Genomic DNA, 16,988 nt, shown 5'->3' on the forward strand with positions numbered 1-16,988 from the left:
TCGATGAGGTAATGTATGTTTGTTAAATATTGAGAATTTGAGATCATTAGTTAACTAATTTTCTTATTGGAGAATTATGTATTATATAAAATAACTAATGATTCAAATCTATATATATAATAGGAGAGTTCTCTCTCCATCTAAGCTATCCACATCACCATTCACTTCATCAATTTTTAAAAAAAATTAAGTATATTTAAAAAGTTTATTTAGTATATATTTATGTACTCATAATTAATAAAACATTTAATTAAATAAAAACTAATTAACCTTAATAAATGAAATTTAAAAATCCTAAAAGAAATATTGTTAAAATGTTATAGTAATATAATTTGTAGCAAATTTTTTTTAAAAAATAATCTTACTTCCAATGATTTAATGTGTTAATGAGATTTATAATGGAAGAAAAAAATGTATGGTAGCGTAAAAAACAATATCTGCCTATATATAAAACCTATAAACCAGAAAAATTTGAAGTGAAATACACATTATATTTACACCAAAGTTTTTAATTGAAATAAAATTAAATACATCAATTTTAGATCATTAACTGGGTATGGATAATAAATCAGATTTATCTACAACAAATTATATCATTTCCATATTTAATTTTGATTTTCCTAAAATATCTCTACCTAATTTAATCTAATATATTATTATTACTATTAATCTTCTTTCACCTCTATGTGATCTTATTTATATTTTATTTTATCTTTTTACATTAAACATATGTATAAAAAAATAGATTTTTTTTTCCGAATATATTGCAATTTGATTTTTTTTGTAGAGAAACAAAATGAATATATCCCAACAAATGTATATTACTCAATCTATAAAACAAAAAGATGGTATGTACAACGTCCCACATCGGCTAGAAAAATTTAAACAATGTTTCAGAACCATTATAAATAGGACTAATATGCTTCTAACTACCAATGAGCAGGAAGTTTGATTTCTCAATCATCCAAAATTTAAGAGTTTTATTCGGTTTAATCTGGTTCTTTATTTAAGCAAATTAAAACTTTTAAAAACTTCAAAAATATTATAATATTAATTTTTTTAAAAAATGAAAATATTATAACTTTTAAAATAAGCTTTTAAAAAATTTCAAAATATTACAATTTTTAAACTTTAAAATTTTTAAAAATTATAAACATTAAAAATTCAAAAATATATATAAAAGAACATTATAACGTAACTGACGAATACAGAAAACTCAAATATAAATATATCTTATCAATATATTATGTTTTATTGTAAATCAAAAGTCTTAACAATAGCTCAAAAAATTTCCTTTTTTGCAATTATATTTTCCACTATTAAAGTTCTGTCTAAACATATTTCTTTTAAAAATATATATATATTCAATTACACAAAGATATACAAGCAAAAAATATACATGTCAAATTCAAAAACATGTAATTAATGCTTTTTAAACTCAAACCAGATTATGAACCAGATTACCTTCTGGGTCATCATATCACTATTAACCTGGTTCAACCACGGTCAACTGATTAAAAGTTATATATATATTTATATAGACTATGCAGTTTTATTAAAATAAAAAAATAAAACGTCATCTGTGCGGGATATCCTCTAGTATTTTTTTTTTTTTAATTTGATGATATAATAAATATGTTGTATATTTCTGCACATTTTATGCTACATAGAATTTGATTAATAGCTTATTTCCTAATCTAACATATTTTTTTTTTTCCTAAAGCATCATCTTTCTTTTTCTTAAATATATAATGATTTTTATTACATTTCATTAATTATTAATTACTGTTTTTCAAAAATATCTGAAAGTATATAATTAATATTAAATATGTTTACATATGTTTAACTTCGAATTTAATTGTCCACTTTTATGGTAACAAACTTAATTTGATTTTCATAAGTATAGATAATTCATAATTTTGGTTTTTATTTTTAATTTGTTTAAATATATTTTTTTGGCTGTCTTTACATTTGTTTGGCAACAGGTTTGCAGTCACATTTTTTCTAATATTTTTTTCTTAAGTCTGTTTGGTAACAAAGATTGGTGCTCCCCTTTTAATAGTATAGACTATGTAGTAACCCGTGTCAAGGCACGGGCAATTCGGTTTCTGAAAATATATTGTTTCTAGTTTCTATTTTGAATATTTTGTTTGAAGGGGTAGAACAGGTTAATACGAAATAAAACAAGATCAAACGTAAAATCAAACGGTCCAACAAAAAAATGGTTCATTTTGTTACAATCACACGGTACAACGAACACTGGCACAGTCCAACGAACACTCGCACGGTCGAATGAACGCTATAAAAAAATAGGCATAACAAGTTTATATAACTTTATTTCTCGAATTATGTTTGAAATTTGAAAAATAGTTTTAATAATTTTTTATTTCTCGAATTATGTTTTAAATTTGAAAAATAGTTTTAATATTTTTTTAATTTCTTGAATTACCTGTTCCTCTCTCGTATCCGTTCTTTTTAGCATAAATAACACAATTTACATCTTATCATAAATTACTTTTGTGTCACAATTTCTCTGCTTTGGTCTTTTTACCCTCTCCATGAACTCATCATCGTCTTCGTCTAAACTTGGATCATCATCATCTTTTGGTTCTGAATAATCAGAATCAGAATTTTCACCTTGAATTATCCTAAGAAGGGCTTTATTAAAACTTTTTTTGGCTGGTCACCACTGTCCTTCCCAGTCATTTTAGAATCCAAAATACCATCGTTCACTGCTGGAGGAGGAGCACTATTGCTAAGCTTCTCAACCTTAGGTAATACCATAGTATTCATAAAAGCATCTAATGGATCAATCTCATCTTCATCTGTAGATCTGTCACCTCCATTCTCAAGGACAGTAGTAGCTGTCTCATTCTCCAAGTCTACCATCTTCGCATCTCCACCACTTTCAGGTTTACTCTCCCCATCAACATTCATTTATGTTTCTGATTTTTCCTCCTGATGGCCTTCTTCATCATCAGATTCTCCTTCAAGTGTCCAAGCCTTACCGACCTTGGGCTCTTTACCATCCCCATCACCCATAGTTTCATTTTCAGCTTCCTCTTGCTTCCTCTTCAATTCTTGCCACTCATGGACTTTTCTCCTCCGTTTTTCCACATCCTCATCCATCTTCTTCTGCTCATCCTCTAGTTCTTCTTCTCGGATTTTCTTCTCTTTCTTTTCACCATCCTCCTCGACACTCTTTCTCCTTGGACTATTTCCATTGCAATCTGCATGCCTGCTAGACCTACCAACACTCTTTTCACGCTCTTTCTCCTTCCGGTCACCGCTCTCTTTTCTTCTACGTTTCAAGTCACGCTTGACATCATCATCACTCTCTTCATTGCCAAGCTCCCGTGACCTCCCCCTTTCTCGGTTCCTCCTACTACCCCTTTCTTTCCATCCTTCCATCTTCCCTTTTCCGCCTTTCCCTTTCTTTAACTCTCTCCTTCGCCCTCTCTTCTCGTTCCCGTTCTCTTCTCTCTCTATCTAAATTTTAAATTCTATGTTCACGCATTCTACCTAGTATTTGATATTTAAAATTTGGAATTAAATTTACTATCCAAATATTCTGAACTCTTGACCCATTACATAATTTTTTCTTTCATATATTCAATCAAAAATAGTTAAAAGAATGTTTTTAATTATACGAATTAACATGTTTCTGTCTTGTACCTAGTATTTAATGTCTTATTTTTCAAACGGCTAGAAAAGTTGATATTTAGTTAGCTCTCTAAATACTACTTTCCCGTATTTTATTCATTATTTGATATATGAAAATTAGAAGTAAAATTTTCTATTCAAATTTTATGATCTCGTCTCGTTAATTAAAATTATTGTCTCATATTTATAAAAAACTTTTGTTTAATAATAATTTTTATTTTCATAATTACTCGTCCATGTCTTCTACCCGCTTCTTATTCCAATGAATCCTCATAATATTAATTACTCGTCCATGTCTTCTACCCGTTTTCTTCTCTTTCATTTCACTATCCTCCTCGATACTCTTTCTCCTTGGACTATCTCCATTGCCAATTGCATGCCTGCTAGACCTACCAACACTCTTTTCATGCTCTTTCTCCTTCTGGTCACCGCTCTCTTTTCTTCTACGTTTCAAGTCACGCTTGACATCATCATCACTCTCTTCATTGCCAAGCTCCCGTGACCTCCCCTTTTCCCGGTTCCTCCTATTACCCCTTTCTTTCTCACGTTCTCTCCTATATATCCTTCCATCTTCCCTTTCCCGCCTTTCCCTTTCTTTAACTCTCTCCTTCTCCCGCTCTTCTCGTTCCCGTTCTCTTCTCTCTATCTAAATTTTAAATTTTATGTTCACGCATTCTACCTTGTATTTGATATTTAAAATTTGAAATTGAATTTATCTATCCAAAAATTCTGAACTCTTGACCCATTACATAAAGTTTCTTTCATATATTCAATCAAAAACAGTTTAAAGAATGTTTTTAATTTTACAAATTAACATGTTTATGTTTCCTACCTAGTAGTTAATGTTTTATTTTTCAAACGAATAGAAAAGTTGATATTTAGTGTAACTCTCTAAATACTACTTTCCCGTATTTTACTCGTTTTTTGATCTATGAAATTTAGAAGTAAAATTTTCTATCCACATATTATGATCTCGTCTCGTTTCATATTTTTTAAAAAGGTATTATCGGCGGAATAGGTCCTCACGGTTTAAAAGTTACGGCGTTTCGTACGTATTAGCGTCTTTGGAATCGAAAATAATAAGGAATAAACTATAACATAGCATTTCCGGGGACGCATCCATCTTAATACGATTACTTTGTAGTTTTTTCAAAAAATAAAAATAATCGAACAACCTCATTAGAGCAACAAGTTGAATTATAATGGTTGTAGTTGTTTAAACCAACAATGAGAAGTTACAAGAAAAAAATAAAAATAAAAGGGATGCAACACGAGGACTTCCTGGGAGGTCACCAATCCTAGTACTACTCTCGCCCAAGCACGCTTATCTGCGGATTTCTAATGGGATCCGGTGTGATTACTCGAGTATTTAACCCGATAACTTAACCGAAGTAAAGTATATGCGGGATCGATCACAGGGAGCAAGGGTACACTAAAGACTTGCGAGACTTGTTCGTAGCTAAAGCGGAAAAGGATTTTTGTTTGGTTTTTTAGTTTGTAAATAAAAACGCAAATAAGAGAGAGATTTAAACTTATGAATTAAAGCATTGGGCATCAGGGTATTTTCAGAGAATCAATGAATAACAAATAGAAGCAATAAGGAATTCAAACATGAAGAACCGTTCTCAAACATGAACACAAGATTAGACTAACTCTCTCTCAAGACATTAATCACTAAATTTGACTATTCAATTACTAAACTCTCATTAGTAATTTCTTAACCAAATTCGCATTATCAATCAAGTTCATTATGTTCACAAGGCATTCTAACATCAACTCTCGCAGGTTAGAAATACAATGCTCAATTTACATTCATTCAGGCATTTTATCGAACATCTCTGAAACAAATATAAGCCTAAGTTCTAAAACAGGGTGATCAATCCTATTCTAGCATTGAGAACATGTAAATTGAAGAACCTAAAGATTCAGAATTCCCTAATACATCTAATCTATCAAATCATTGAATTCTCCTACTTGAAACCCTAAAACCCAATTAGAAGACTACTCAGACATAGCAATTGAAACAAAACAAATAGAAATGAAAGGAAACATGATTCAATAGATTAGAATAAGAAAAAGGTTTAGAAATCTTCTCCAAATTGTCAAAGAGGAATCAATCTCTATCCTTGATGTTGCTTACAAGTCAAAACTCAGAAAATTGCTGTAAAGAAAGCGTAGAATGAAAAACAGGTCCTTTTTAGGTTTTAATCCCGATTTCAGAAGAAAATATAAATAAATTCTGGTTAAGGAAACCGAATTTGGAAGGGACCGATCGGTCTGAAAGATGGACCGATCGGTCGTTTGGCTTCGGGTCTTGTCCGGGAGAATGGATCGATCGGTCCAATAAGAGGACCGATCGATCTCTTTGTTCTGAGTGCCGGGTAAATGGATCGATCGATCCAATGTGGGGACCGATCGATCCAATGTGGGGACCGATCGATCCAATGTGGGGACCGATCGATCCTTTTGCTCCTGGAATGTGCCGTCCGTTCGGACCGATCGGTCTGGTGATGGACCAATCGGTCCATGCTCTGCATCAGCTAAAGTTCCACTTCCTTGCCCAAAACTGGTCCAAAACGCGCCAATTCTGCTTCAACTGCTTATCTCCTGCTCAAGACTCAAAACACGACTCGAAAGACACGAAAGACGGACTAAAACACGACAAACGACTCAAAATGGACATAAAAGAAAGGGTGAAAGACTCTAAAAACACTGTATATCAACTCCCCCCGACTTGGATTCTTGCTTACCCTTAAGCAAAACAAAAATCTTAACCAAGAGAAGAGGTTTGAAAACGCGAGAACTCACATATTCTTTTGGGATCATGCTCTTAATCAGTTGCCTGCAAACCATTATCACAAAGTTCATATCAAACCGTACAATAATGTACTTCACCATGACATCATGAGACCCCTAAATCACAAAGAACTTCAGAATCAGATAACTCAACCTTTTAACATTCATTAGCAGTTTCGTGCATTCTCACAAAGGGGATATCGAACACGTTATGGTCTAGGTGTGAAGGCAGTTTAGGTGGCTCAAGTGTTTAAGGTTCAGCAATAAAATGAACGGATGCAAATCATTATGCAAAATCACAGTGAGACACAGAGCAATTGGGAGGTACATAACTTCCCTCTAACTCGGATCATCCTACCCACATCACATCCCAAGCAAAAATCGTATCACCTTAACCAAACCAAACCCCAGAAAAGTCATAAGTATCATAGATGCTTTTCAAATAAAACCAAAGACATATGGACTTTTCCGGTTCCATTCTTCCTCCTTTTTCGTTCTTTTCTCTTTTTTTTTTTTGGTTTATTTTTTGTTTTTTTTAACGGGGGAGTGGAACCGGTTCTCGTCTCACAAACTGCATCAACAAAACTCAATCATGATCGCTCACAGCACATGCTCATAAATATGACAATATAACCACAAGAACTCAATGTCAATCATCCCAAACAACTACAATTACAATCCTAATTAAAGGAAAGCTATGTCGGTCTGTATACTCCGTAGTTTTTGCACATGAATGCACATGATGACAATGACACAAGAATGCATGTAGTATGAAGCATGGATAGGGCTAAAGGCGTGGTACTAGAATAAAGATGAGTCTAGCCATTCAGAGTTTACAAAGAGTGGTAAAACAACGCGGATTAAACTCTGAATGTATTATCCATTACATGATTACCAACCCTCTAAGTGAGATATAACAAGTCAAGATTAAGTTCAAATAAGCAAGGTTAAGCTCAAATCATCCAAATTTTGAAGTGAGGGATTATACGAGTGATCTAGTCATGAATTTTCCTGAAGTTCCAAGTTATCCTTAAACAATGCTAAATGGTCCCAAGGCAATGAAATCAAGCAAGGTGCAATTCCCTAAGAAAAGCTCATAGTTCTCATACAGCATTTTGACTCAATAAAACAGACACGATTTGACTCGATAAAACAAACTGACAGACTCAAGAAAACATCAAAATGAAACATAAGAAAAGTAAACTGCATTAGTAGACTAATGACACCTCCCCCAGACTTATTTCACACCGTCTCGGTGTGAGAATAAATCCAAAAGAAGCGTCGGACTGACTCAAAGAGAAGCAAAATAAAGAAAAGAAAAATGGTATATAACAAGGAAAATAGAGGGTGTTACGCTACTCAGTGCTGACGTGGTGGACTCTCACTAGAGCTGTGAGCCTGGCCTGGCTCCCTCCTGCTTCTGCTGAGACGTGGAGCTGTATCACTCGGGCCAGTAGTATCCTGACTGTGCTTGCGGCGGTTCTCCTGTCCAATGGCTAGCCCAGGTGTGGTCTGAGCCTCTGTGGCTCCTTCTTCTGTGTCTGCTGAGCTCTGATCTTCTAAAGCCTCAGAACCGTCATCCTCTGAATCATCTCCCTGTGTACGTGAACCAGAAGCACAAGAACAGGGTCTAATCTTCATCATCGCTCTCCACATTCGGCGCATCATAGAGTTGTTAGTCTTCTGAGACTCAACAACCCACTGCAACTATGCAGACATATCTCCAGGTGGAGGTGTAGGCTGTAGCCGGTATCGTCCAGGACTGTGAGGGAGGAGCCTGTGAGGCTGAGGAGAATACTCCTGTGAGGGGTCCTCCTCGTCGATCTCATCATCACTAGCCACTGCTGCCTGTGCAGGCTGGGAAACTCGTGTAGATACTCTGCGTCGAGTAGGTACGCGAGCAGCTGTCTGAGCAGGGTTGGGAATCAAATGTTCAGAACTAGGGAGAAACACCAAATTCTCTCTCGAGAGAAGCACAATGATAGCTGGACTGGGGAGGTTACAGTACAATGGTAGTCCTTGAAGATCCCAAAACTTGTAAACGTATCTCTTGACCAGAATACGACAATGCATCAAGTAGTCTATATCCACTTGCACCATATTCTCATTCACTTCTGCGGTAGACAAATCAATACCACAATGAATGAACAAAGGAGTGAGGAAGCTACCCATGAACAGATGCTTTGGAGGGTTGAGCTTCACTTTCACAAACATCTCGCACATAATGGCTGCATAGTTCGCTGTAAACGTGATGGGGCCGTTGTATTCTTCCAACAGATGTCTAACTCCATGAAATAGCATCCATAGCTCATCATCCCGAACGGAGCCTGACTCAGCCTTGAAGAAAACACCGTTGCTGATGATCTTGACACAAATGCGGAGAACCGGATTGCGAATGGCAGTAATCTTTGCGCCCCTGGACGTGTATGTTCCCTGACCAATCAAACCGTAGAAATCACTTGAGTCTTGTCGAGGAAAGCGTGGGAAACGAATATCATCCCCCTTTGGAAACTCATAGACCTCACAAAACTCAAAGAGTGACATAGAAAAGTGCTTCTTGTTCAAGAAGAATGTGAGCGTTCCCTCACTCGCCACTGGGTCTTGAGGATCACTGTAACGAAGACGACATGTGGCTAAGAACTCCTTCACTAATTTGGGGTATGTGAAGTGTTCCATGCTCCAAACCTTCCCAAGGCCTAGGGTCTGAAACAATGTCTCTGCATCTTCAAGTAAGCCAAGGTGGCTCAAACCGTCTCGACAACCAAATCTAGCGGGATGAACCTCGACCGAGCTCAGGGCAGCCAAACACTTAGTATCAATGGAATCCCATTTCTTCGTGTTAGGCCGAGTATTCGGATTTACACTCGTGGTGGTACGTTGTCCTCGGCTTGATCCAGCAGCATCCCGTGTTCTCCCCATTACCTACAACACATGAGAGTTGGCATCATGAACCAATTTGCAACTTGCAATCCAAAAATTAAACACAATTAAGCTCAAAATCCCAATTAGTTCATCAATTAAGCTTAAAAACTCAATTAATCTAACAATTAAGCACAATTGGGAATATGATAATGCAAGAGTGAACTAGTGTTACTTAGTTCTAAACATAGCACAAGAATCCAGACACAAATCCATGAAAATCGAATTTCTCATCAATTTTAAGTTCATACACGATTTTACACAAAAGTCAAAAAAATCAAACTCCCAAATTTTCAATAATTTAGCAATCCAGCACCATAATCAAGCTTCCCAACCTAGTAGAGACTAGAATCCAACAGAATTTCATTATTCAACACAAAGAAACTAGAAATTTGGAGTTTTAGAGGCAAACCATGTAAAATTCGGACTGTAAATAGGGAATTTCGAATTCATACCTTTGTAAATCGACCAAAACACCACCACCAACAGAAAGAGGGCAAAAAATCGAGTGGTTTAGAGCAAAAAATCGTCCAAATCCGTTAAGAATCGAGAGAGTTATGAAGATTTCAATTTTGGGTTCAAAGTGTTCTTCAAGAGGAAGAAGAAGACCAAAATCGAAATTCTAATGTGATATAACATGCTTCATACTACATGAATTCTTGTGCCATTGTCATCATGTGCATTCATGTGCAAAAACTACGGAGTATACAGACCGACATAGCTTTCCTTTAATTAGGATTGTAATTGTAGTTGTTTGGGATGATTGACATTGAGTTCTTGTGGTTATATTGTCATATTTATGAGCATGTGCTGTGAGCGATCAAGATTGAGTTTTGTTGATGCAGTTTGTGAGACGAGAACCAGTTCCACTCCCCCGTTAAAAAAATCGAGTGGTTTAGAGCCAAAAATCGTCCAAATCCGTTAAGAATCGAGAGAGTTATGAAGATTTCAATTTTGGGTTCAAAGTGTTCTTCAAGAGGAAGAAGAAGAAGACCAAAATCGAAATTCTAATGTGATATAACTCCTGAATTCTCGAGTTTTAAGGGTTTTTACAGGTTTAGATCGGTTTAGTTTTAAAAACATTTGGTTCAACCTCAATTTTTCACGATTTTGGTTAGAAAACTAACCTGGGACCGATCGGTCCGACGAAACGACCGATCGGTCCGTTTCCCTCTGGTCTGGCACGATGCACGCGATCGATCGATCCACGCACAGACCAATCGATCCGACTCTACGGAGTTTGAAGCGATGAACGATCGATCGATCTGATGAAACGACCGATCGGTCGCCTGCTGCCGGGTTTTTCAGAACCAAATGGACCGATTGATCCTTAGAAGGACCGATCGGTCGGCTGCTGCCGGGTTTTTCAAAACCAAAAGGATCGATCGATCCTTAGAAGGACCGATCGATCTTCTTTTCCTGCACATAGAAAACTAAAAAGCAGCATGAAACAACATGGTTTGATCGGCCTAGAGTTGGACCGATCAATCCGTCACTCCCAGCAGAGTGGAATCAAAGCAAAAGGATGGAAAAATAAGTTTGAAAATAATAAAACCAAAATATATACAAGATACCTGGTGGGTTACCTCCCACAAAGCGCTTGTTTAAGGTCTTTAGCTTGACCGTAATGAGCTCTTAAGCTTGATCGGGATTTATAAGAGGAACCGTAGTGACCTCTTCAGAATTGGACTCCGCAAGATACGGTTTCAGTCTCTGTCCATTTGCAGCAAATGGTTCACCGTCATTACTCAAAAGCACCACAGAACCATTAGACCTCACTTCCTTAACGACGAAAGGACCGGACCATCTTGAACGAAGTTTTCCGGGGAATAGCTTAAACCTAGAGTTGAATAGGAGCACCTTATCACCTTCAGTGAACTTCTTCAAGATTATCTTCTTGTCATGAAGAGCTTTGGTTTGTTATTTGTAGATGCGAGAGCTCTCATAAGCATTCAAACGAATCTCATCTAACTCATTAAGCTGAACCAAACGTCGCTCTGCTGCAGGCTTAATGTCGAAGTTCATCAATTTTGTTGCCCACAAAGCTTTGTACTCCAACTCTACCGGCAAATGACATGACTTCCCATAGATGAGGTTGAACGGTGTAGTTCCAATGGGAGTTTTGAAGGCGGTTCTATATGCCCAAAGAGCATCATCGAGCTTTGCAGCCCAGTCTTTTCTAGATTTATCCACAGTCTTCTCCAGAATCCCTTTAATCTCCCGGTTAGAGAGTTCCACTTGGCCGCATGTTTGAGGGTGATAAGGCGTGGCAAACTTGTGCTTAACACCATGCTTCACCAACAAGTTTGCAAAAACTTTATTGATGAAATGTTTTCCTCCATCACTAATCACCACTCTTGGAACCCCGAATCGTGGAAAGATGATCTTCTTAAACATTTTAAGCACCACTGTAGCATCATTCTTTGGACTAGCTATGGCTTCAACCCATTTAGAAACATAATCTACAGCAACCAAGATATACTCATTCCCATAGGATGATGGAAAAGGACCCATGAAGTCAATTCCCCACACGTCAAACACCTCCACTTCGAGAATGAAATTCTGAGGCATTTCATCTCTTGCTGATATTACCCTTGCGCTGGCAAACATCACACCTTGCAACAAACCCATGAGCGTCTCTGAACAAAGTAGGCCACCAAAAACCAGCTTGGAGAACCTTAGTGGCAGTCTTGAAGGAAGCGAAGTGTCCTGCATAATTTGAGGCGTGACAATGGTGAAGGATGCCATCAACTTCACTCTCTGGAATACATCTTCTAAAAAGGTTGTCAGCACACTTCTTATAGAGATAAGGCTCGTCCCAGTAGTAATGTCGAACATCTCTCAAAAACTTTTTCTTTTTAAAACCGGTGAATTCCGGAGGTGGAACATCACAAGACAAGTAATTAGCAAAATCAGCATACCATGGCAAATTACTCGCTCCAGTGTGTAGTGTCATGAGCTCAAAAACGTTTGTGTGTGCTCTCTCTACTTCAGCGATGTAACAGTCTTCAATTGATGCTAGCTCTTCTCCTGGAAGGGTGTCCCTCATTGGGATGTCGTCCTCAACTCTTAGTCTTGACAAGTTATCAGCTACCCCGTTCTCAATCCATTTCTTGTCTTTAATCTCCAAGTCAAACTCCTGCAGCAAGAGTATCCATCTCAATAATCTCGGCTTGGCATCTTTTTTAGACAATAAGTATCTCAAAGCAGCATGATCTGTGTGAACAATGACTTTAGACCCAACCAGGTATGATCTAAACTTCTCAAAAGCAAATACAATTGCAAGGAGCTCCTTCTCTGTGGTGGCATAATTTACTTGTGCTCCATCAAGAGTGCGCGAACATAGTAAATAGCATATAGCTTCTTATCTTTTCGCTGTCCCAAAACAGCACCCACAGCATAGTCACTTGCATCACACATCACCTCAAAAGGCAGCTCCCAATCTGGTGGTTGCACAATGGGAGCACTCACCAAAGACTCCTTAATCGTTTTGAATGCCTGCAAACAGCTTTCATTGAACTCAAACTTCTGTTCCTTGCACAACAACTGCGTGAGAGGTCTAGCAATCTTGGAAAAATCTTTGATGAACCTCCTATAGAACCCAGCATGACCCAGAAAGCTCCTGACTCCTTTCACAGAATTTGGTGGCTGCATACTCATCATGACTTCAATCTTGGCTCTGTCAACCTCAATACCCTTTTCTGAAATCCTGTGCCCAAATACAATACCATCCCGCACCATGAAATGACACTTCTCCCCGTTTAAGACCAAGTGTTTGTCCTCGCAACGCTGAAGTACCCTGCATAGATTAGACAAACAAGCAGCAAAAGAAATACCATGCACAGAAAAATCATCCATAAAAACCTCCATAAAGTCCTCAATCATATCACTAAAGATAGACATATGCAACGCTGGAAAGTAGCAGGGGCATTACATAATCCAAAAGGCATTCTACGATAAGCAAAAGTACCATAAGGACAAGTAAATGTGGTTTTCTTTTGATCATCGGGATGGATCGGGATTTGAAAGAATCCCGAATACCCGTCAAGAAAGCAGTAATATGGATGGTTTGACAGTCTTTCAAGCATTTGATCAATAAAGGTAGTGGAAAATGGTCTTTACGGGTTGCAGAGTTAAGTTTTCGATAATCAATGCACATACGGTGCCATGTGACAGTTCTTGTTGGTATTAGTTCATTCTTTTCATTTTTAATCACAGTGACACCACCTTTCTTAGGCACAACATGGATCGGGCTCACCCAAGTACTATCAGAGATAAGATAGATGACACCCGCATCTAGAAGTTTCATTATCTCTTTCTTTACAACATCTCTGAGATTCGGGTTTAACCGTCTCTAATGTTCTACAGAAGTCATTGATTCATCTTCTAGATATATCCTGTGCATACATAGAGTGGGAGAGATGCTTGTGATATCATCAAGAGAATAGTCCAAGGCTTTTCTATACTTTCTCAATTCACACCACAGCAAGGCACTCTCCACATTGTTCAACTCAGCATTAATTATCACAGGGTAAGAGGAATTAGGACCAAGAAACGCGTACCTTAGCCCAGCAGGAAGCGGTTTGAGATCCACTTTTGGAGCTTTCAGCTCACTCCAATCATCGCAGTCATTTGTTGTTGGGTCTACTGCAACGTTCTCTTCCTTAGTTATCTCAAGCTCCGAAATTTCCACCTCTTTACTCATTGGTGGCGCAGAATCCAGCAACTTAGCAAACCTAGTAGTTGCTTCACCAAGATACCCAAACTGATCCTCTTCCTTAACAATGGCAATCTGAAGAGGATCATCCATACTCAACTACTCAATAAGCTCATCAGCTAGCTCATCTGGGTTTAGACATGACTCTCTCCATGTTAAACTCTTGGAAAAAATCACCAATATGAAGTTTAATCTTGCTCTTCCTCACATCTATCAAGGCTCCAGCTGTGTTTAGGAATGGTCTACCAAGAATGAGTGGGTCTCTTGGCTCCTCATCAAGCTCAATGATGACAAAATCAGTTGTAATATAGAAATTTCCAACCCGTACATGCACATCCTCAGCCACTCCAACAGGAAAACGCACAGAGCGATCAGCAAGTATCAAAGACATCTTGGTTGGGGTGAAATTAGTGAGCCCCAATCTTTTTGAAACTGAGAATGGCATCAAACTCACTCCTGCTCCCAAGTCACAGAGACATCGATTAAAGGTGTGCTCTCCAATCGTACCAGGCAACACAAAACTGCCAGGATCTTCCATCTTCTTAGGCACAATATTCTGGAGAATAGCACTACATTCATGACTAATCAAAACAGCCCCTTCTTCAAGAGTCTTCTTGTTAGTCAAAATGTCTTTTAAATGTTTCCTGTAGGTAGGAACATTCATAACCAGCTCAAGAAATGGAAGCTTAACTTGAAGCTCATTCATAATCTCGTCAAACCGAGCATATTCTTTTTCTCTCTGAATCTTTCTCAAGCGACCTAGAAAAGGCAGCTTAGGCACATAAGGAGATGTTGCAGCTTCTTCAGTCTCTCCTTTCTCCAGAACTTCCTCCTCTGCTTCTACTTCTTCAACCAGTGGTTTAGCAACAGATTTCTCTCCAGCAATATCCTTTCCTGAGTCATCAGAGATGGCTATCGCCTTCTCCTTCTCCAGAATTGGATTGAGCTGTTTACCACTCCTCAGTGAGATGGCTTGGACATACTCCTTACTACCGTTGTAGTCCTTCGGGTTCGCTACTGGTTTACCAGGAAGAACTCCCATTGGCCTTGCAGAAGCAGATGCTGTCTGGGTTACTTGATTCTCAAGCGTCTTAACATGTGAAGCTAGTGACTCAAATTTTCCATGAAGATCATTGTACATGCTATCGACCTTGACATTGATATCAGCTGCATTCTTTTTCTGCCCTTCAAGAATCTGTTGCATCATCTGTTTCATCTCATTATCTCCTAAAGAGGTGTTTCCAGGTGCTTGGTAACCTCCCTTGAAGTTAGAGAACTGGGGTTTCTGCTGAAAACCACTTTGTCCAGCGACATGTGGTTTTGGTACAAACACCTTGTTGCTGAAATTTCCATTCCCTGATGGAAAAGTCTTAGGCTGAAACTGCTGACCCTGAGATCCCATCTGCGCTGGATATACTTGATCCTGCGGATTCTCCACGTTAGTGCTTCTGTAAGAGAGGTTAGGATGACTCCTGTAGTTCTGATTGAACCCCTTATTCTGATAGTTTCCCTGAAAGTTATTGACGTAGTTCAACTCAGCCTGAAAATCTTCTGAACCGTCTCCAATGAACTCTTGGTATGCTTGAGCTTTACCACTATCATCACAGTAGTTAACCATTCTCTGATCTCTCTTAAGAAGTTGCTCAACCTTGGCTGTCAACTCAGCAATCTGTTTTGATTCAGCTCCACCACCTCTCTGCGACCTATTATAATCAATATCCTGGCTGCTGTTACTACCTGCAAGATTCTCAATCAACAACTCAGCTTCTGTATCAGACTTGGTCATGAAGTTACCACCACTACCAGTATCTAGTGCCATCCTGTAAACCTTATCACATCCTCGGTAGAACGTGTTGATAAGTGTGGCATGTGGAAAACCATGATGAGGACATTCCCTGTAGTCTTTGAACCTCTCCCAAGCATCATGGAAAGACTCCGTACCACCTTGCTGAAAGGTAGTGAGCTTATTACTCAGAAGAGCTGTCCTGGATTGGGTGAAGTACTGTGTTAAGAAAACAGCTTTGTAGTCCTCCCAACTTCGCAGATTATCAAAATTCAACGACCTGAACCAATGGTGAGCCTTGTCAGCCAAAGAGAATATGAACAGCCTGCACTTGACAGCATCATCCGGCACCCCATTCATCTTTAATGTGCTGCACACATCCTCAAAGTTATCCAAATGGTAGACCGGATTCTCTGAGGCGAGACCGTGGAACTGATTCTGCTTCACTAGAGATACCAACCCGGTTTTGATCTCAAAGTCGTTCCTGGGAATAGGAGGATACTGGAATCTGTCCCGATAATGTTCAGCATTAGGGGTATCATGATCTCTCAGTATTTGCCGAACAGGTACAGGTCTTTGATTCTGTGCTGCTAAACGTGCAGCTTCAGCTTGTGCAGCAGCAGCAGCAGCAGCTTGTACAGCAGCAGCGTTCCCAGCAGGAGGTATTTGAGGAAGTTCTTGAAACTGATGTTGGTGACCGTCTTCAGCCATTTCAACAATTCTTGCTTGTGCTTGCTTTTTCCTTCTGTTTGCTCTCTCAAACTTTCCAATATCAGACTGGTATTCTGCGAGATGTGATGAGCCTTCACTACGGGTCATACACCTGAAAACACCACAGAGAGGACAAAAGTGATAATTAGTAACTGTAAATAAAATGCTCTAGGCTAAAAACTAATCCTAAATCTTTAGGTAACGCTATTGCTCCCCGGCAGCGGCGCCAACTTGATTACTCGAGTATTTAACCCGATAACTTAACCGAACTAAAGTATATGCGGGATCGATCACAAGGAGCAATGGTACACTAAAGACTTTCGAGACTCATTATCAGATAAAGCGGAAAGACTTGTTGTTTGTTTTTCAGTTTTTGTAAATAAAAATGCAAATAAAGAG

At 38.2% G+C, this 16,988-nt stretch overlaps 2 protein-coding genes, 1 non-coding gene and 1 pseudogene across 3 annotated transcripts; 1 reads left to right on the top strand and 3 right to left on the bottom strand.

The window, feature by feature from the left end:
* Positions 1-2,937: 2,937 nt before the first annotated feature.
* LOC111829402 (DEAD-box ATP-dependent RNA helicase 42-like) lies at positions 2,938-8,100 on the bottom strand. Its single transcript, XM_023778496.1, has 5 exons — positions 7,830-8,100; positions 6,818-6,849; positions 6,472-6,576; positions 3,950-4,309; positions 2,938-3,489 (listed from the first exon to the last, which is right to left on the bottom strand). Exons 1-5 carry the CDS (start codon positions 8,098-8,100, stop codon positions 2,938-2,940), a joined length of 1,320 nt encoding a protein of 439 aa, XP_023634264.1.
* Positions 8,101-11,013: 2,913 nt separating this feature from the next.
* Positions 11,014-14,188, bottom strand: LOC111829404 (annotated as a pseudogene).
* A 31-nt stretch (positions 14,189-14,219) lies between these two features.
* Positions 14,220-16,697, bottom strand: LOC111829410. The gene has a single exon (XM_023778503.1). It carries the CDS (start codon positions 16,695-16,697, stop codon positions 14,220-14,222), a length of 2,478 nt encoding a protein of 825 aa, XP_023634271.1.
* LOC111829486 lies at positions 15,970-16,073 on the top strand. The gene has a single exon (XR_002832888.1). It is a non-coding gene; the product is annotated as a small nucleolar RNA R71 (small nucleolar RNA).
* Positions 16,698-16,988: the final 291 nt, after the last annotated feature.

This window comes from Capsella rubella, unplaced genomic scaffold (assembly GCF_000375325.1).
Source record: "Capsella rubella cultivar Monte Gargano unplaced genomic scaffold, Caprub1_0 scaffold_12, whole genome shotgun sequence".
In the NCBI taxonomy this organism is placed as follows: Eukaryota; Viridiplantae; Streptophyta; class Magnoliopsida; order Brassicales; family Brassicaceae; genus Capsella; species Capsella rubella.

Bases quoted from the DNA above. Each gene is read 5' to 3' on its own strand.
- LOC111829410 (XM_023778503.1), bottom strand. From the start codon at position 16,697: ATGACCCGTAGTGAAGGCTCATCACATCTCGCAGAATACCAGTCTGAT.
- LOC111829402 (XM_023778496.1), bottom strand. From the start codon at position 8,100: ATGAAGATTAGACCCTGTTCTTGTGCTTCTGGTTCACGTACACAGGGA. The intron at 6,850-7,829 runs GTCAGCACTGAG...GGTTTGGTTAAG, and splicing joins CTCTAGTGAGAGTCCACCAC to GTGATACGATTTTTGCTTGG. The intron at 4,310-6,471 runs GTGAGTTCTCGC...TTTAAAATTTAG, and splicing joins GCATGATCCCAAAAGAATAT to ATAGAGAGAAGAGAACGGGA.